Here is a 21,018-nt window from a genome sequence, read left to right as displayed (position 1 = left end):
TGGATTTGATTTGCTCCTGTTTTCTAGTTTCTTTTTTTAAGATGTTTTGTTTATTTATTTGACAGAGAGAGAGCACAAGCTGGGGGAGCAGTGAGGGAGAGGGAGAAGCAGGCTTTCTGCTGAGCAGGGAGCCCAATGCAGGGCTCCATCCCAGGACCCTGGGATCATGATCTGAGCTGAAGGCAGATGCCTAACCTACTGAGCCACCCAGGCACCCCTAGTTTTCTAGTTTCTTAAGGTGAAACTCAGACTGTTGACAGTAGATCTTTCTTCTTCTAATATCTTAATTCTATGCTATAAATTTCCCCTAAGCACTGCTTTTGCTGCATCCTGTGAATTTTGATAGAACAAGTTCTATCTTTATTTTCATATAATTCAAAATATTTTAAAATTTCTCTTGAGATTTCTTTGACTCATATGTTATTTTTAAAAGATTTTATTTATTTATTTATTTATTTATTTATTTGAGAGAGAGTATGCACGCAGAGAGGAGCAGAGGGGGAGGGAGAAGGAGAGAGAATCTGAAGCAGACTGCACTGACCACAGAGCCTGACATGGGGCTCAATCCCATGACCAGGAAATTGTGACCTGAACGGAACCCAAGAGTCAGAAGCTCAACTGCCTGAGCCACCCAGGCACCCCAACCCATGTGCTATTTTAAACTGTATTATTTAATCTCTAAATATTTGGGGATTTTACAGCTATCTTTCCGTTATTGAGTTCTAGTTTCATTCCAGTGTGGTCTGAGAGGATACGCTATATAGTTTCTATTATTTTTAATTTCATAAGGTGTGTTTTATGACCCATGAATGTGGTCCATCTTGGTGGATGATTCACGTGAGCTTGAGAAGAATGTGTATTCTGCTGTTTTTAGATGAAATATTCTATAGAAGTCAATGAGATCTGGTTGATTGATGGTGTTGTTCAGTTTAATTATATCCTTACTGATTTTCTGTCTTCTGGATCTGTTAATTATTATAGAGAGGTGTAAAAGTCTCCAACGATAATAGTGGATTTGTCTGTTTCTCCTTGCAGCTCTAACAGTTTTTGCCTCACATACTTTGATGCCCTGTTAGGTGCATACACATAATTTTCCTTGCTCTGAAAGTCTGCTTTGTCTGAAATTAACATAGCTATTCCCACTTACTTTTGATTAGTGTCAGCATGCTATATCTTTCTCCATTCCTTTACTTTTAATCTATATGGACCTTTATATTTAAAGTGGGTTTCTTGTAGACAACATATAGCTGGGTCTTTTTTTTTTTCTTTTTTTTAACCTACTACACTAGTCTCTTTTAATTCGTGTGTATAGACCATTCACTTTTTTTATTTTTTATTTTTTTAAGATTTTTATTTATTGCTTTGAGAAAGAGAGAGAGAGAGGGAGTGTACGAGCAGGGGGAGGGGCAAAGGGAGAGGGAGAAGCAGACTCCTGCTGAGCAGGGGCCCAACACGGGGCTCGATCCCAGGACCCCAAGATCATGAACTGACTGAGCCACACAGGCGCCCCCACATTTTTTTTAAAGATTTATTTATTTACTTGAGAGGGGGGAGGACCGAGGGAGAGGGAGAGAAAGAATCACAAGAAGACTCCCCATTGAGTGTGGAGCCCAACAGGGTACTTGATCTCACAACCCTGACAACAAGAGTTGGACACTCAACCAACTGAGCCACTCAGGTACCCCTCTGTTACAGCGTTTCTGACTTCTCACATTTCCGTTTGATTCTTTCTTAAGAGTTTCCATCTCCCTGTTTACATTCCCCACATAATTGGCATATTATCCACTTTCCCTATTAGAGTCCTAAGCATACTACTCATTGTTATTACAAATTCCCAGTCTGATAATTCCAAAATACTTTCTATAAACTGAATCTGGTTCCGATGCTTGATTTGTGTCTTCAGACTGTGTTTTTTTGCCTTTCAGCCTGCCTTTTACTTTTTTGTTGAAAATTGGACATGATGCATTGGATAAAAGAAACTAAGGTAAATAAGCCTTCAGCAAGAAGTTTTATGTTAACTTACCTAGGAATTAGGCTACTTGTACTCACTGTTGTAGCTATGATGTCAGAGCTAAAATCTGCTCTAATGTCCTTGTTTATTTCCTTCCTGTTGTTCTGGGCTTCCCTAGATACTCTTTCTTAAATAATAGTATCTGAGGTGTGCAGTTTTTTCAGCTGTAATCTCCTGTTATTACACAAGGGCCCTATCGATGTGGTGGTAAATTGTGGCAGGGGTTGGAGGGAGAAGCATTCTATAATCATATGATTAGTTCTCAGTCTTTTAGTGAGTTTTCGCCTCTGAGCTGTGACCTTCAAACGTGCTAATTACATTTGCCCTCCTCCACCAGTGTAGACAGGAAGGCTAGTGGAGTTGGGTATTTCCTTTCTCCTCAGTTGGTTAGACTCCAATAAAATGCAAATCAGGTAAGTTCTGGTAAAATCATTTCCCTTGAGGGCAGGCCTTAATTAAGGAGAACAAAGAGCTTTGGGCTTATTTCAGAATGATTACTTTTTCCCCTCCTGTGCCTGGAGCAGGAAGGAATTATTTCCCCAGTCTTCATCCTGAGAACCTCATGGGGCCCCTGGAGGTAAAACTTGCAAAAAAAAAAAAAAAAAGTTTTTCTCTCAAGCTAATACATACTCCTTCTCCAGCTATATCCTTGCTCCTACCAGGACCCAGAAGTGGTGACTGTATCCACCAGGCTTTCCAGATTTCAGAGTAAAGAACATAGGGCAGGGGTGCCTGGGTGGCTCAGTTGTAAAGCATCTGCCTTCGGCTCAGGTCATGATCCCAGGGTCCTGGGATCGAGCCCCACATCAGGCTTCCTGCTCTACGGGAAGACTGCTTCTCCCTCTCCCACTCCCCCTGCGTGTGTTCCCTCTCTTGCTGTGTCTCTCTCTGTCAAATAAATAAATAAAATATTAAGAAAAAAAAAGAACATAGGGCAGTTTGCCCTGTGACCTCAATTTTCTAACTGATTTAAGAGTTGTTCCTTCAGCTTTTTCTGTGTGACAATGGAAGTGACAACTTCTAAGCTCTTTACATGTCAGACCAGAAACCAGAAGCTCTTTCCAGTTTTTTTCTACACATTTTCTATGCATTGTATAAAGGTTTCATCAAAAAGTTAACAGCATATAGTACATATATTTTTTTAAACTACATTCTAAAATTAACATATCATGAATATTTTTGTGCCCTTAAGTATGCCCTTATACTTCATGCTTAGTGGTGTGATTCTACACCAAAACAGTGGAACCATAATTTATTAACCAATCCCCTATTTGGGGGGTATCAGGTTTTTTTCATTTCCTTTTTTTAAAACAAATTTTTTTAAAATAAATATCCTAGTGTATAAAGTTTTATATGCAACATTGGCTATTTTCTTTATATAAGTTCTTATAAGTAGATTGATTAGTCAAAGATTTTGAATGCATTCAAATTCTTGAACTGTACTGTCAAACAGCCTTCCTGAAAAACTGTACTAATTTGCCTTTCCATTTGCAGTAGGTGAGAATGCCCAACACTGGATAATTTGTGTAAAACTTTGCCAATTTGGACACTTGGGATGCTTCCATAATTTGGCTATTGTAAATAATTCTGAAATAAACATATGGGTGCGTGTATCCTTTTGAATTAGTGTTTTTGTATTCTTTGGATAAATACCCAGTAGTGTGATTACTGGACTGTAGGGTAGTTCTATTTTTAACTATTTGAGGAACCTCCATATTGTTTTCCACAGTGGCTGCACCAGTTTGCATTCCCACCAACAACATGCGAGGGTTTCTTTCTCTCCACATCCTTGCCAACACTTGTTTCTTATGTTCTTGATTTTTGCCATTCTGACAGGTATGAGGTGCCACTGTAGCTTTGGTTTGCATTTCTCTGTTGATGAATAATGTTGAGCATCATTTCATGTGTCTGTTGGCCATCTGGATGTCTTCTCTGCAGAAATGTCTGTTCATGTCTTCTGCCCACTTTTTAATTAGATTGTTTTTTGGGTGTTGAGTTATATCAGTTCTTTATATATACTAAGCCTTTATCAGATATGTCATTTGCAAATGTCTTCCCCCATTCAGTAGGTTGCCTTTAGTTTTGCTGATTGTTTCCTTCACTGTACAGAAGATTTTTATCTGGTGTAGGTCCAAGAGTTTGTGATACACACACACACACACACACACACACACACACACACACACACACACACGATGGGATATTATTCAGCCATGACAAAGAATGAAATTTTGCCATTTGCAACAACATGGATAGAGCTAGAGAGTATGATGCTAAGCAAAACAAGTCAGTCAGAGAAAGACAAATACAGTGTGATTTCACTCATATGTGAAATTTAAGAAACAAAACAAATGAGCAAAGGGAAAAAAAAGAGAGAGAGAGTCAAATCAAGAAACAGATTCTTACTATAGAGAAGAAACTGATGGTCACTGGAAGGGAGGTGTGTGGGGGAATGGGTGAAGGGGATTAAAGAGTACACTTATGATGAGCACCGAGTAATGTATAGAATTGGTGAATCACTTATTACACTCCTAAAACTAATATAATACTATACGTTAACTATACTGGAATTATAATTAAAAATTTAATAAAAAATAAGATAAAATTGCCAATTTGGTAGTGGAAAACAGAACTAGTATTTTTCTTTATCAGGAAGGTTGAATATATATTCAATTTTAATAAGTATTTTTATTTTGTTATATTACTATTTTTGTTAACCTTGTTATATTAATCTACATTTCTGAGCTCAGAGTAGGTGTTCAAAATCATGTGTTAACTGAAAGAACTCAGAAAATCAAAATTACTTTTTAGGTAGAACTTGTGTGCTTTTCAGCCAAGTCTTAGAAATAAAATTTTCTTGGTATAGACACAAATTAAGACTCCTGATCCACAATATTCTAGAATGGAGTAGGACATATTTTAAATATTCTAACAATCCCAGCATCTTTAACTGATGAGAAATGATACTGAATTTCCCAAAACAAACATCTAAATGAGGTACCTTTGGCTACTTTCCACATGTGAGAGGCGAGTGACCATTTCTCTACAGTAAATTTATAATCTCACTCTCAAATACCTAGGTGATTTGCATTTCACATATATGACTTATCTAGACACTTCAGAAAATATCTGGGTATACACTTAGAATCAAATCCACAAAGGGGGCTATTCAAGTGACATTATTAGACTAGCATAAATAATTCTACTCATATAAGTCTGCAGCCACTAAGACACAAATGTAGCTAAGCTAGAAGTTTGTTGATTTAAATCCACATTGAAAAGTAAGATGGAACTTTGTGTATTATGCATTTGATCCTAAATTACTGTACTTGCTTGAATTAGCTCCCTAAGAGATTGACATTAAATCTACCTACTTAAAATATGAAATTGGATGAGCTCTCACTATCAGCTATGCCGTCTGCATGGTCGGGTGATTTACCCCTTACTATATGGAAAAAAAAATGTGATAAATCCAAGATTAAGACCCCTGAAAGACTAAGGAGCCACTAAAATAAGACAAGCTATCAAAGTGTGGGTTTTAGGTGTCTTTACATATTTTTTAAAACTCGCATCCAAATTATTAAAAAGTTTTAACTTGCAAGAAAGTCTGTTTCCAAAGAAACAGTATATACTTATGCCACAAGGAGAGTATCCTTTATATATTGCTATTAAGCAAGTTGCCATCTCATTTCTGAAATATCTTTAAGGTAGGCGATTTCACAGGCACTATTATTAAATGGATCTTTTCAATATATCTGAGCACCCCATATTCATGAAATCCACAGATCTACCCGAAATGACTCGTTTCACTCAATAGATTCCATTTGCCCCAAAGTCAGTCTCTAAAAAGAGTTGTTAGACAAAGTATGAAAATTAAGCGATCTGAATTTTCCTGCTCTAAATGTGGCTCAAAGTCTAAGAGGTAGCTGGTAAGCATAAAAAGCAGCCAGGTAACCAGGCCCTACACAACAGAGCCAGATGAGAATGGTCAAAGCATTCTCAACAATAACAAAAAGAGCAATTAGTATTTGTTGAACACTTTCCTATAAGCCAGGCTCGGTTCTAAGGGTTTCACATACACGAATTCACTAAATGCCCACGACAGCCCCGTAAGGTAGGTTCCACTATTAGTCCCATTTTCAGATAAGGAATTTGAGGCAGAGGGAGATTTGGTAACGCACCCAAGCTGACATGACTGGTCAGGGTATGGAGCTGGGATTCAAACCTAAGTAGTCTGACTTCAGACCCAAGGGCTGTAACCACCAGAGGATTCTAGCTTTTCCAGCTATATAGTTGTAAGGTACAGGTCACCAACTTTGAGAAATTGGAAAATAAAAGGCTTCCACACATTCTTGCCTAACATTTCTCAAGTTACCCTTCTGCGACACCGTTGAAGCAGCTTCGATTACCTTTTAAAGAATCAGTTGTTCAAAGTAAAGTCAAGTCATAACCAAATAGACTGTATAAAATGGTACATCTGGTAGGCTTTATTATGCATTTTGTGTATCTATCACTGTGATAAAAGCACAAAGTATAAAATAGTACCCACTCTTGCTTTGCTTTTTAGAGTACACATATGAGTGAAATCACATGGTATTTGTCTTTCTCTGCTGACTTATTTCACTTAGCATAATGCCCTCTAGCTCCATCCATGTTGTTGCAAATGGCAAGATCTCATTCTTTTTGATGGATGAGCAATATTCCGCTGTGTGTGTGTGGCGCGCACGTATGCATGTGTGTATCCCACATCTTCTTTATCCATTCATCTACACTTGGGTTGCTTCCGTATCTTGGTTATTGTAAATAGTGCTGCAATAAACTTAGGGGTGCATATATCTTTTTGAGTTGGTGTTATCATTTTATGTTATGTTATTTTATGTTATCATTTTCATGTATCAGGCCCCTTGCTCAACGGGAAGCCTGCCTCTCCCTCTGCTTGCCTCTTTCCCTCTCACTCTCTGTCTCTCTGACAAATAAATAAGTAAAATCTCTAAAAAAAATAATTTTTTAAATGTGTTTACAAGGCAAAAAAAAAAAAAAATAGTACCCATGCTGTCAAAGGGTTTGAAATCTAGTTGGGAAGATAGATTAGCCGAGCTGGAAGTTCTTTTTCATTCTCTCAAAACCTGATAATACTCACATGGCCTTTCTTCCATATTATGGTACCAGTGGCTGGCAAACTATGCTTCTTGATGAAAATCTTACTCAAACACTAACTTCTGATAGAAACGTGGTCCTAACTGCAAACATAATAGTGTTTCATCATCTCAGCAATATAGGATTTGGCCAATTATGCCCCAGCTAGATATCCACAAACTCTTGGAAGGAGCAAACTCAGGAAATGGAGGCAGACACGGAGTGAAACTGTGATGCCACCGGAGTTACTAAACAAAGCTTCTGCAATTACCGACTCTGATTTTTTTTTCAAACACATAATGGAAGCAAACGCTATAATCCTTAAGACATGTTTTACCACGGGTGTCTAGGATTGAGTGGTTGGCACAATTACCGTGGATTTCTCGATGAGTACACTGAACAATGATCAATTTTAAGGAGCTGTGGTAAAGTCAATTTCAGCACATGCTTAGAAGTCTCAATTTTTACAAAGTTTTTGGCATTAACCCAGGGGAGAATTTAATGAGTTGCACAGCATAATTGACCACACCTAAAGTCCCAGTATATCACTTGGATAAGAAGCACATGTGAGCTGATTTTATTAAAACAACGATGACTCGCCAACTTCTAGAAGATACAGGCAAGGAAAAGTAAGCTTATCACTTGCCAGTAGCTGACAGATACCAGCTGGAGAATGCATGACTTACCACTAACTAATGGTATCTGCGAGCAGAACTTGGTCCCAAAGGAACTGCAACTAACATTTGAGATGGAGCTTCAACCTGCATTGTCATAGCTAATCTTCAAATGGTGCGGCTGGCCCTAATTAGACGTGGCGATCCCTGCTACTTTAGGGGCCCCTGTTAACAGAAATAATGATGATTAAAAGTAAACAGAGATGCGTCACTATGCCATCACTGTTTTCCCTGATTGTTACTGTCTAGCACCCAGGACTAGGTCAAAAGGTCAATAACTTCATCGCCAGTCTAAAAGCAAGAAAACATTCTTAGGAACTGTTTTTGATAAGAGCTATTACTGTAGACACATCATCATGCAAGTATTACAATAATATTTACTTTATTATAACACATACAGTCAGTGAAAAGAGCGATGAATCTTTGCTGTTCATTATATGAGCAGACAAATCAAGTACACGAGTTCCTTTTTAATTATTTTTAAAAAGGCTATTATGGACTATAATAAGGCAGAAAAAATGAAAGCATAAATACTTCTGTCATTTATCAAACTTGAAGCGGAGCAGAGGAAGGGCAAGACAAGATATAGTTACAGAAGAAAAAGTCTCCTATTTCTCTGGCAATTGGGTTCCTGGGATTGAAGTCTCTATCAGATTTCCTCAGGGCTTTAAGACTTCATTTCCAGGTTATGGATGCCAGGAAGAAGTCCAATTCCCCAGCCTGTATAACCAGCTTATTCCTGTGTATCTGGAGTTGATTTGCCTTATTCCTATTTAGATCATTTGCCTCAAATTAATTCAAATTCATATATATTGAGCAGCCTCTACCCATCATGACCCTCCCACTATCTGCACCTCGTGGCTGTGTCAATTTTCTACCAGCAGGTGGGCAAACTCAACGAGAAGAAAAGAGTCCATATTTCAAAGAGGTTTGACAATGAGCAAGGCCACACCATTGGCTCAGATAAGAACTGAAGATTTTCCATGAAATCTCAATTTATTGCGCTCTTCTAGCCCCCCCCCACTAGCATGGATAACTGGGAGTTGGCAGTATTCTCCTCAGTCCCTACCATGAGGCCACGTGGAGATCCTTTCACAGAAAGGCTGCTTGGCTGGTGAAACCTGACCTGAGTATTTTTCTGGCTAAAATCATCTCTTACATGTCATCTGGCACAGGACTTTGGGTAAAAATCAAAGCTCTTGTTTGAACAAACAAGTTGTTCTTCCTATCAGCACCTTGGCGGCGCAAGTCTCTACTAAAGGAGGTTTGCTTTCCATTTGGTCAAGAGTTCAAGATGTGCTCTTGAACTTTTTTCACAGCAGGATCAACTTTGCATGCCCTGCAACAGATATCGAAAAAAATCCAGCTTTTGCTTCAAACAACATGGGATCCATCACCATTGCAGGTGCATTTTCGAGAATCAATTGTGAACCAAATTGGTTCTAAGGCAGGGCTTCATTTTTGTAAAATAATGTATATGTATGATAACATGTATGTATAGCTGAGCATGGAAAAAAAAGACTAGTGAGCATGAGCAGGGGGAGGGGCAGAGGGAGAGGGAGAAGCAGGCTCCCGGCCGAGCAGGGAGCCTGATGCGGGGCTCGATCCCAGGACCCTGGGATCATGACCTGAGCCGAAGGCAGATGCTTCACCAATGGAGCCACCCAGGCGCCCGTGTTTTCGTTATGTTTTTCTGGGTCTTCTGAATGTTTAACAATGAGCATCTATTTTATTTTATTATTATTTTTTGGAGGTGACTTAGCTTTTTATTTTAGCATCTATTTTAAAATCAGAAAAAAAAAACATCATGTTAATATAAAGCTTGCTTAGGGTGTCTGATAACCAACAATCTAGTCTACGTCTAGATCATCCGAAGTTAAAAGGATCTGGACCACAGTGCCCTCACACTTATGGAAAGACTTTTATTGAGTTATAATTTACTACTTGCCCTCTTCCTTTACAGAGTCAATAAAGAAAGGCCATTCTTCTTTCTTCTCTGAAACCAAGGTTACAGATGGTATCCTTGTACTTCCCAAATGTGCCTTATTCAAACATCCCATGATCAATACTGCCTGAATGGGTGGGAGGTAGGAATAATCTCTGTAGATGAAACTGTAATTTTCTCTCGCCAGCCACCCCAAACTCCCTCTTTTTGTCTTTTCGGAAGCGCAAGCCAAATTTAGACTGTGAATGCTATGCTATAGCGCACCAAACCAGGTGTTAAAAACATCTACACTTCCCACTTTCTTCAGAGGTGCTCTATTTTATTTCATCTTTAAAAATGTTAGCTTGCAGCTATTCTTTCATATGTAACCTGTATCTAATCTTTTTTAGAAGCAGGCAGGCTATAAATCTTAAAGGAATAAATGCTCTTTGCAATGACCTTGGGACAGTGATAAAAGTCCAGGTGTGCTCCAAGTACCCAAAGCCAGAGCCTCATTTTCTCTCCTCCCACATCCTCGGTGCCTACTCCAGTGTCCTTTACTTTGCCATCCAGAAAGCAAGAATTCTCAGCTTATAAGTAGAGAATCCTTTGCTCAGAGAGCATGAATGACTCAACCAAGACCACACAGCAAGCAACAGAACTGATCAGAAACGAGGTCGCCTAAGCACAGTCCTCTTTCCATTAGACCCTGAGGACATTCCACTCCCACTGAGAAGTCAGGGAAATCTAAGAAGCATGGACATAGAGGCACATATTTTTAACCTTCCTCACAAATTTCCTTTGGCTTAGCTTCTTCAGGTTCCTGAATAATGTTGGTGTTAGTCCCTTTTAACTCCCCAATAGTATACTGCCTCTCTTAGGAATTCTGGTTACAAAGTTCTTTATTCATTCACTTGGATCACCCCTTATGTGGTAAGTGGCTGCCATGAGCAAAGGAATGGGCTTCTATTCAAGAGTATGAACTGGCTTCCCCCCAGAGAATTGCTAGAAGCAAACGGGTCGTGAACAGAACATTGAATTTGAAGACCTGGGGTTTGGATCTAAGCTGACTCCAGAGCCTCCACACCCAACCCCACTGGCACCCCCAACATAAAAAATAAGAATGTACTTTGGGGGGGGTGCCTGAGTGGCTCAGTGGGTTAAGCGTCTGCCTTCAGCTCAGGTCATGATCTCAGGGTCCTGGGATCGAGTCCTGCATCAGGCTCCCTGCTCAGCGGGGAATCTGTTTCTCCCTCTGCCTCTGCCCCTCTCCCCATTCATATGTGCTCTCTCTCTCAAATAAATAAAATCTTAAAAAAAAGAATGTACTTTGCAAAGCATTACGGTATCCAAAGTTAAGATGTTCTCCCTTTTGTCAACTTCCACCTATTAAGAGCCTCTAAGAGAAGAGATCTACTCTTTTGCTTGCTTCTTTCTACCATCCAATAATCACATCAAATGTCCAAGCGAGAACCTAGAAGAGGAAAACTCAAGCCTCTCTGGTTGGTTTTCACAATAGAGAAGCTCACGGTAGGCTCCATAACAGGCTCATTTTCAGCCAGATATGAACACCGGAAGCTTTTCTCCTGAAGAGAAAAAAGGAGTGAGATTCTAGTCCCTTAGAAGATCCAGCTAACTCGCCTTATACAGGAGGAATGGACTCCATGAAATACATGGACAATCCCTCTCCCCAGAACCTCTGCCAGACCTGGCCCGGGCTGGTCCTTGGGAAATACATAACTGAATATTCCCCACGTCTCATTCCTTCCACCTCACTTTGATGGATCGTTCATTACCCACGTTAGAACTGCCAAAAGAGGCAAACTCTTCAGTTTGCCTGTCCCATATTTGCATGAATTATCATGCGCTGAATGTTACGCTCCTTTGAACTTCAAAAGAGCTTCCTGGCCTCTTTGACTACAACTTTAACAACAGAGCATAATGGAGTTACAGAAAGACTCCCCCTCCCCCCACTATGGACCTCAAACCTTGCTGATTCTGGACAGTAACAGACTTTTCTATAAGCCACACACAGCTCCGTCATCCATTGCAATGAGCCATCAGGATTCGCTGGGTTCCAGAACCTGTCCTGTCTCCTGAGAGAGCAACATAACTATGGCTAATTAGCTACTAGCGAGTGGCAGCATCCAGCCCTCCCTTTCCTTGTGAAAACGGCTTTTTGCAAATATGGCCTTTTCTCCAGAACTCTTCCGATTCTACATCAATTGAGTGAGCATCTTTGACCAAAGGGCATGCCCCCTCCTTCCACCCTGACGCCCAAGACAGGAGAGCAAGCAGGCTACAGAGGGTCTGCATTGACAAAGGAGCTTATACTGAAACCAACCCATGAAGGGTCAAAACCCTTGGCTGCCTTGTGTAAAATGGCATCAGGCAGCAAGGAGAGACAGGAGGGTTTATTACCTTTACATTTAACACGTTACCCGGAGTTTTCCCAGATTTTTATCCCTGTTTTAAGAGTCATACTTGCCAATTGTGGAAACTCCCGAATAAACAGAGGCACAGAGATGAGCAAAAAGAAGTCATGAGCCTACCACCCACAGATTAAAAAAAATTAGCTCCCCACTGCACACCACACACGACTATAAATTTCAGATGGAATAAAGAACTATGGGTAAAACCTGACATAATGGAAGCAGAAGAAAATATAACAGAGCGAGTGATAAGGACCTCCTTAGGAAGAAGAAATTCAGAAGCCATAAAGGAAATAAATAACAGATCTGATGACACCAGCATTTAAAACCTCTCTATGGGCAAATCCAACTTAAAGTTTAAAGGAACTGGCAGATGGGGAAAATAATATTTTAAACACAAAAGGTCACTAACAAGGTTCAAAATAACAAAATGTTAATAAGTAAGTTTTTACCGACCACCAAGACAAGCAACCTAACTGCAAAATAGGCCAGTCACTGAAGAAATACAATTGGCTTGAAAACGAATGGCAAAGATACGCCGGTAACAGGAAAATATCACAGCAAAACTGAAATATGATTCCCACTATTAAATGGGCCCCCAGATACAAAGATTAATTATATTTTTGGTGAAGGAGTTAGAGAAGGACACTCATACATAGCCAGTGGAAGTAGAAATGAACACAACTCATTTTGAAGGATAATTTGACAGTGCTTACCAAGGTGAAAAGTGAACATCCACACTGACCAAACGATTCCTCACAAATACTTGCCTAAGTGCCCGAAGGTGTTCATCAATGCCTTAGTTGTAACAGCAAAAACTGGAAGCAACCTCAATATATACAACTAGCGACTGGTTAATTAAACCATGGCACGCTTATATGACCGGAAACTACCCAGGCATGAGAAAGAATACGGTACCGTTATATGGCAAGGCTCTGACATGGAAGGATGTCCCAGACACCTATCTGAATAAAAGTTACAGAAAAATACATATCATACCCCATCTTCGTAAAAGAAAAAAAAACTTACAAACATGTATGTGTGTTTTTAGGACACAGAGGGAAGAGTTTGGAAGAACACATAGCAAACTATTAGTAATAGCTTCCCCTGGGAAGGGGGTTGGTAGCTGAGGGACACACATTCTTATAAAGCCCAGATACTTTCAGATTGTTTTGTATGATGACTGTTACTAATTTTAAAATTTATGAAGTTTAAAAAGGAGGTAAGCATTTCGCAGGGCTCTCAGATTTGTAATATGCAGTGTTTTTAATGCTAGCATGATAGTACATTACACAGATCGTTTATGTAACCATTCCCCCAATGGACTGACATTTCCACTGCTTCTGACTTCTCATTGTTAGAGCTACAGTACAAATCTCTGTGCATGCATTGTGCATGTCTGTGTGTGTGTGTGTGTGTGTGTGTGTGTGTGTGTGTCTGTGTGTATCAAGGCAATGTACAGAGGGCACATGCTCTGAGATTTCCCCTTTAGTGGAGATAACTTAGCACATGTCCTCGAGACAGTTAGCTTGGGCGTGGCCACACAGAATGATCCTGAGCGGCTCATTCAGGGGATGACCATGCCCTTAGCCGCATCATCTGACTGTAAAGCTGAAACACGAGAAGAGAACTGGGGCCCTAAGCCATCTATTATGTAATCATTTTGACACCAACTGAGTATCAAAAGGGCTTGGGACAAATTCATAGGCAGCAGAACCCATTAGAAAGTGATAGTGTGGGGCCTATAAATATTTTTGAAGTCTGATTTTTCTTTGGTTTGTCAAGTAAGCTCAAGGTTACACGGACAGTATTCCTCAAGTCTTCGTACATATGGAAGACTTCCCAGAAGAGATGGCCTTCCAAGAGTTGCAAGCTTCCCCTATGACGCCATCAGTTAACAGGTCATAAGAGAGCAAGGATCTTAGGCCCAGCTGGGTTGTAAGCAGAGCTGAAGATGAATGGACAACTTTTCTATCACGGCCACTTAAAGGAGAGCTTTCTGACAAGAGAGAAACTGATGCAGAGTTTCCTAGCCAATACCTGGGCCCCGCTAAACTTCCTCACGTGTCCCCATCATGCTAGATAACACCACAGGTCACTCACGCTCAGAAGCCTAATCAAAAGCACCCCTTCTCCCGGGAAGAAGACAGAGAGGACTATGAAAAGTGTAGTGGGACAGAAATACATGTCATGGTGGAATGGATTTGGCACCGTTTTCCCTGTCAGCAAGCCTCATGCCGGCTATAGTCAACTTGCGCTGATAAAGGAGATAAATGTTGCAGTGATGGGCTTCATGTGCTGCGGCAGCCCCTACCAGGAAGATTTTCACAGTTCCTTCTCATGAATAAGTTCAGTGGAGCAGAGAATGCCCCTCTTGGCCCAGCTCCATTTTGTGCTTCTTTTGATGCAGCCAAAGACGGGAACCAAAGCAGTGGTTTCTCCTTCCAATTTAGAGCAAGCGTCTACCCCAGAGAGGGCTGCAAGTGGCCCCAAGAAGGTGAGGCTCGGACTTTCAGCAGAAAGCCCCTAACAAGAGCAGCGATGTCAACGGTTACGCATAAATCTCCCAAACGTGGCAGCCAGGAGGGTTAATTATACCCCCTTCCTGCCACTCGGCTTTCTCCAATGTGTTAGCCCATCACACGGATCGCTGACTTTCTAGAAATATTCCCTGGCTTTGCGGGGACGTTCTTTCAATAAACGGCATCCGATTTGCTCACGGTCCCTGGAATCTCAATTTCCTCAAAGGATTTTTCATCTGAATCCAGTTCATGTGAAGGTTTTTTTCTTTCTTCGTTTTGTGGCATAAGGGAATAGGCAGAGCCTGCCTTACTTTTTCTTTTTCGTTTTCTTTTTTTCTTTTCTGTGTTATTCTTTTACATAAACTGAAAACCTTTGCTGAAGAGTCTGAAATTTGGGAAAAAATCCAGCTCATCTGTCAGATATTTCTAGAGTTACGTAAAATGGAATGAGATTTGTGCAGCTTAGAACAGGAAAAGGAAAATAGGCTAATGTGTCATGTGTTCTAGGAGATGAAAACTATATGATAATCAGAAAAACAGCCCCAAATTTAGTTGGCCCGATGCAGAGCACTCATTCTTTTATCAACTCATGCATAAACCAGTAACATTCACTTTCTTCTCTTAGAATAATGGTATGGCCACATTTGGGCTAAATCACAATCCCTACGGATTATAACCACATTTTCAAAGAAATTACAAGAAAGTATCTTGTTTGTTAAACTCAAGACACTTACGTTTTACTTGTTCTGTTTTGCTTCCTTCTAGGAAAAGAACGAACAGCAACAAGGAGAAGATGTATTTCATGCCTCCCATTTTCCACTTTTTTCTCATCTTCACCGCTGCAAAAGGCTGCTCAAAACTTTCAGGGCCCGGTGTATCCAAGCTGCTGGGAAGAAAGCAGGAGAAAAGACTTAGGGCGTCTGAAACTGATGGGAGATCACCGATGCTTACGCTTTTAACATGTCAGGGGGGAAAAATGCTAGAGGATTTACGTAAGGGTAAGCACTGCTTTCCTGTGTAAGAAAGAGCACTTGCCTCTCCTGTCTTGCAAAGATTAAGGGGGAAAATTCAAGCAGATGAACATGCATTCCTATCCAATGCTAAGGCTAAAATCCTTACAGGCAAGTAATAGGAAAATAAAAATAAATTTTGAAATCATCCCTTCTAACAGAATTAGAGTTGATTTCCCAAGAGATTTTCTTTGGGAGAAAAGGGAAATGGGTTTGCAAAACGACTCCTCTGGCAACCAAGATAAAAATAATAGGCATGGGACCCAAACAATTTCTGAAATGCAAGTTAACTCATCTTAGCTTCAAGACTACTGCTATTTATTAATCCTTCAGGGATGAGGCGTAAATTGGTCAATGTTTCTCCTGTGTCTTCTATGAGATCTATAAAGATGTGCAGTTGGGTTACTTATGTTGGAAAAGATGGATATAATTAGCAAATGGACACAAGTAAACACCTTAACGGTTCAGACATATTGCTCTCATGTGAAGTCCACTGCGAAACAGAAACTTCTAGTGGGCCATTTTTGAGGGACATTAGGCCAATTTAAATAGATAATGTGTTCACACTGCACCACCATGCAGAAGACCATCAAAGCAACTACAATTCTTCAAAGTATGAGACTTGCATTTCTAGTCTAAGGGGTGGAAATCTTAAACCTTTTGAGCCTTAAAACACAGAAAGCTTGCTCAGGTCCAGCCACGGGTCATTTCCATAGATTTTAGAGTCCATAAAACCCTTCCAGTGGATGATTTGAAAGTATGTAAATGTCTGAGAAACACCACCTTTCAATCCGGGGTTAACCCCAATGGGAATTAAACGCATTGATCTTTTCTGAGGGGCCAACCTAAATACTGAGTATAAAGAGCTGGCAGAAATGCAAGATGATCATTCTGGAGAACTGAACTGTCTTTGGGCCGCGATGGGGATGCCACAGCTCCTACTTGAAATGCTATGAACTTATCCAGACAAATTGAAAGCCATTGTTTGAAATTATGGCTATGTAACCGAAGTAGAAAATACAGAATAACTTGTGCCATGATTTGCAGCACCCGTCTGCCTTCTCTACCTCCTTCCTGCTCCGTATTTTTTTTAAGATTTTATTTACTTATTTGACAGAGAGAGAGCATGAGCAGGGGGTTGGAGCAAGGGGAGAGGGAGAAGCAGGCTCCCCGCTGAGCTGGGAGCCCGATGTGGGGCTCGATCCCAAGACCCTGGGATCATGACCCGAGCTGAAGGCAGTCGCTTAACCGACTGAGCCACCCAGGAGCCCCTTCCTGCTCCTTAAACAAGGGCCAAATTCTCATAGGACATGTTCCTAGCCTCCCAAAGGCCTTGGTTCTGACATCTTGGTCCCCTCTGTGAGCTTGTGGTCCAGCTTCAATCACTCAGCACGTCTCTGTCCTCTGAGAGCTACCAGGTCCCCCTTGAAGCAAATCATTTCCATGAACGGTTTAACACAGCTGCCCACCCCAGGAGGTTCTTTCTGAGCCTACTTTAATAAGCTTATCCCCCAAGCCTTCGAATGAGAAAGATTTTCTAACCGCTGAAATCCAATTTATCACAATCACATATGGATCTCAGGGGGTATTTCTGAAACCACAGTTTTTGGGTCTCCCCATGCAAGAACCAACAGGGTTGTTTTTCTTGTACAATGGTTGGGCGATTCGGTGAACAGTAGCATTGCTTCATAACTCAAGCTGGCAAGAAAACGGCTCTCAGAATTTTTTTTGCTTTTCTTGGGTCCCAACTAATGTTATGAGCAAATAGAAAAGTTGGTGACGAGAGAGCAATTAATCTCTTTTGGCGTTCCTGTCATCTGTGTGGCCTCCCAGGCTGTGATGGAGAACATCAGAAAATGAATCGCTTTATAAATATTCACTTTTGATTTACAAGATCTGAAGTCCTGTCTTTGTATTCTGTGCAGAAATATAAACTGAGAAGAATTCCCTCCCCAGGACTCCTCCCGGTTCAATGTCGCCTGATCCCTTTAACTTTTTCTTTTGGGGGAGGGAGGTGGTTTCAAGACATTTGTTGGGACTGCAGCAATAAACCTAAGTGAGCATTGCTCAGCAAACATGCCGACTCTTATACTTGCAAAGAGCCAAACTGTCCTTAATTTTTCAAATTATACTTTGACCCAGTTAACTGGAGTTATTTCTGCATTAACTCTCTGCTTCACTCGGGCTGTTGTGCCATTGAACTTGCACTGACTCTCCTACAGGTTACTTAGAAATGTAGCCACAGACCTGTCTGGGGGGATCCAGGCTCCCCACCCCCAAGAAAGCAAGTAAGAACACAAAATCCTGCAACCCTGGGGAGGGGGCGGTTTACAAGAGAACAAGAAGCGGCGCCTGGGTGGCTCAGTTTTTAAGCGTCTGCCTTCAGCTCAGGTCATGATCCCAGGGTCTTGGGATCGAGCCCCGCATCGGGCTCCCTGCTCCACGGGAAGCCTGCTTCTCCCTCTCCCACTCCCCCTGCTTGTGTTCCGTCTTTCGCTGTGTCTCTCTCTGTCAAAAAAATAAATAAAATCTTAAAAAAAAAAAAAACAACAAAAGAACAAGAAACATGTCAGAACCTAAAGAAGTGTATCCATTCAGGTGCCTCCATGAAACAAACATTCACAGTTCATTTGCATCTAGCAAAGGGACCGAAGGCTCCTTGCCCGGTCGGAACCACAAGGCAATCTGGGTCATCAAGTGTCAGAAGTCCAGACCTTCTCAGAAGACGTCTCCTGGGTAGAAGAGAACCAGAGAGACTTTCCCAAAGGCAGGCTAAGGGATGAGCACGTCAGCCAGTGCTTCACGGCCCACAGTGTCTCTTTATTCCTCCCGAGAGGCTTGACTGACCTTGTAAACTCACATTCACTGTCTTCTGTGGGACAGCCCCCCACCCCGGGGGGAGGGTAGTGCTTCTCTTTGGGACAAACAACAAGAAGACACTGGGGTCTCAGTGACCGCGTCCATCCACTGAGATCCTCTCCCCACTCCACCACCCAACAAGAAAAGCTCCGTTCACCGGTGGTGGGAAGCCACCAAAAAACTGGCAGTTCTAGCCCAGGGTGTCTCTCGTCAGAGGCAATGCCTTCACTACTGCTTATGACTGAGAAACAATGCTTTGCATTTGGCTTTCAAAACACCTTGCTAGCCATCATTTCATCTTATTCCCCACAGCAACTCCACCTTCAAAATGGGCCCCCTGGAGCCCAGAGAACTCAACAGCCCATTCCCATAGAGTTAGTGGCAGGGCCGGCCCGGGAGCTTCTGGAAGGCAGGCTTTCCAGGCCCCAAGCTCTGGCAGTGCTGCGTTGCTTCCTGAGCCTAGCGTCTCAGGCTCTGACCCCAGTGGTCTGGGCCGGAAAATGAGACAGATGTCCAGGGGCTAGAGGAGCCTCTCGCCCCCGTCCACCCTGTTTCATTAACTTTAGCCCATATTAATCTCCCGCCGGTCCAGGGCGCTGCAGCAAGCGAGAAAAAAAGGCTCTCGGGACACAGGCAGTAAGGAAGGGGACTGCAGAAGCCGTTAGGTGGCTGGCCAAGTGGCCTTCCCCAGGCGCCAGAGCCTGGAGATAAGCAGGCCAAGCGGGGAGTGGCAAGTGGTGAGTTCGAATCCAAGGTCCCTAACCTGCCCGGGGTCCTGCGCCTGGGAGCCCACCTCCAGCCCGGCCGCTGGCTGCGGGACCCGAGAGCAAGTTGGGGTGGCAGGTCGGGGGAGTTCGGGGCGCCCGGGGGGACCGTCCAGGGGCGGCTCGGGCCAACAGAAGACACCCCACCTGTGCAAAGGCTGGAAAGGAAGGTAGAGGGAGCGGGCATCGGGCACTGCTCACTGACCTGGCCACTGGCCTGCTCCGTCTTCCACGCGTGCACGCGCTCCGAGCTCCCCGGGGCGCTCCTCCGAGGTCTGGGGCTCGCAGGTTGTGGCGAGAGCTAGAGTGCGCGCGAAGGGGGAGGGGGGACTCCAAAGTGGGTGGGAGGAAAAACATCACCGCCCTCACACCACGAGGGAACAGCGGCTCGCTCGGCTCCCGGGGGCAGAGCCAAGGCGCGGGCGCGGCGGCCCGGGGCCACCTGCCCGCCCGCCGCCCGCTCCCCACTTGGCCCGAGAGGCCGGCCGCCCGGCGCAGGCGGGAAGTCCACGGGCGCGCAGCCGCCGCAAGCCCGCAGCCGGGTCTCCGCCCCGGCACAGCGCCTTTACTCCTGCTCCGCGGGCCCGAAAGTTAAGAAATCGGGAGAAAGTGTGAGGCTCAGCCGGCGACTTTCCCATCACGCAGCGCCCCCACTGCACCCCCCCTCCTCTGGCTAAGCCAGCGTTGGGGTCTTAAAGGGACCGCACCTCTCCTCCGGCCCCTCCTCCCCCTCTGCTCTGGAATGCACCTAGGAGCTCCCCACCACTCGCGCGGGCCCTGGAGACCCCGGCTACCCTCCGACCTCGCTATCTGGAAGCCCGCAACCCCTGTCCTCTGGCACAGGGGCCCTCTGGGTGCACCTGGTCCGGCCCTGAGCCGGTGCGCGGGACGCTGGAGGAGCTGGCCTCGCAAATTACGCCCCAGCAAGCTGCTTATCATTTCGGGGCGTTTCCCAATCCCCACCGCGGCTGGAAAAGTGGCAAAGTGTTGGTGTCCTTAAAGGCAGGGTGGAGACGGGTGTCTGTGTGGAGGGAGAGGGGACGATTTAGAAATCTGCTTTCTCCCACAGAGAGGGCCCCCGCGCCTCATGCAAAGGGCCTTTACTAACTGTTCAGGGTCTTGAAGAAAATTTGGAGTGGCCCACCACAGCCACCACTGTTCTAGCAGTCCCTAGGATTCTGAGTTGGGCCAAGAACCCAGCCTTGAAGTCACAATAGCCCTGGGGATGCCTTGGTGAGCCTGAGACAGACTAGTGCAAAGTTGTGTTTATTTGATGAGAGGTAGTTACAAAGAATTCTCAGAATCCTCTAAGGGCCCCAAAGTGCTGCCTTGACAGACAGTACCTATTTATATTTTAAGCCCCTAAATTTGGAGGAGAGCTACAGGGCTTTTTTTTTTTTTTTAACACGGAACTGGATCATATTGTTATTTCTAACACCTATATATCTTTATGGCTTATGGATTACTTTCGTATACATCATCATTACTGTTTTAACCCCTCACCACCAACTATGAACTATCTGTGGCCTCAAGTGTTAGAGTCAGTCGGTAGGGATCTTCTGGACCGTGGAGCTCAACATCTTCATGTCACAGAAGAGGAAATGGATGGGGTGGAGGGAGGTGATGTATCCAAGGTCATGCAGGTAGTAAATGACAGATTTGAGATTCCATGTCAGGTTTCCTGAC

At 43.1% G+C, this 21,018-nt stretch overlaps 1 protein-coding gene across 6 annotated transcripts in view; it reads right to left on the bottom strand.

The window, feature by feature from the left end:
* The window catches only part of CHRDL1 (chordin like 1), a 114,428-nt gene extending 94,478 nt beyond the window's left edge, over positions 1–19,950 (bottom strand). For 2 of the 6 annotated variants that reach the window (XM_025853708.2, XM_073885745.1), the window contains exons 1-2: positions 19,538–19,950; positions 15,434–15,585 (exon numbers count right to left, since the gene is read on the bottom strand). In XM_025853708.2, coding sequence (XP_025709493.2) covers positions 15,434–15,585; positions 19,538–19,689 — 304 coding nt within the window. In that variant the 5' untranslated portion in view covers positions 19,690–19,950. The remainder of the gene's footprint in view (positions 1–15,433; positions 15,586–19,537) is intronic. The other 4 variants (XM_073885743.1, XM_073885746.1, XM_073885744.1 and 1 more) reach the window with 3 other exon arrangements.
* Positions 19,951–21,018: the final 1,068 nt, after the last annotated feature.

This window comes from Callorhinus ursinus, unplaced genomic scaffold (assembly GCF_003265705.2).
Source record: "Callorhinus ursinus isolate GAN/ISIS: 27379988/994484 unplaced genomic scaffold, GSC_fseal_2.0 scaffold65, whole genome shotgun sequence".
In the NCBI taxonomy this organism is placed as follows: domain Eukaryota; kingdom Metazoa; phylum Chordata; class Mammalia; order Carnivora; family Otariidae; genus Callorhinus; species Callorhinus ursinus.
This window is presented reverse-complemented; position numbering and strand designations above follow the sequence as displayed.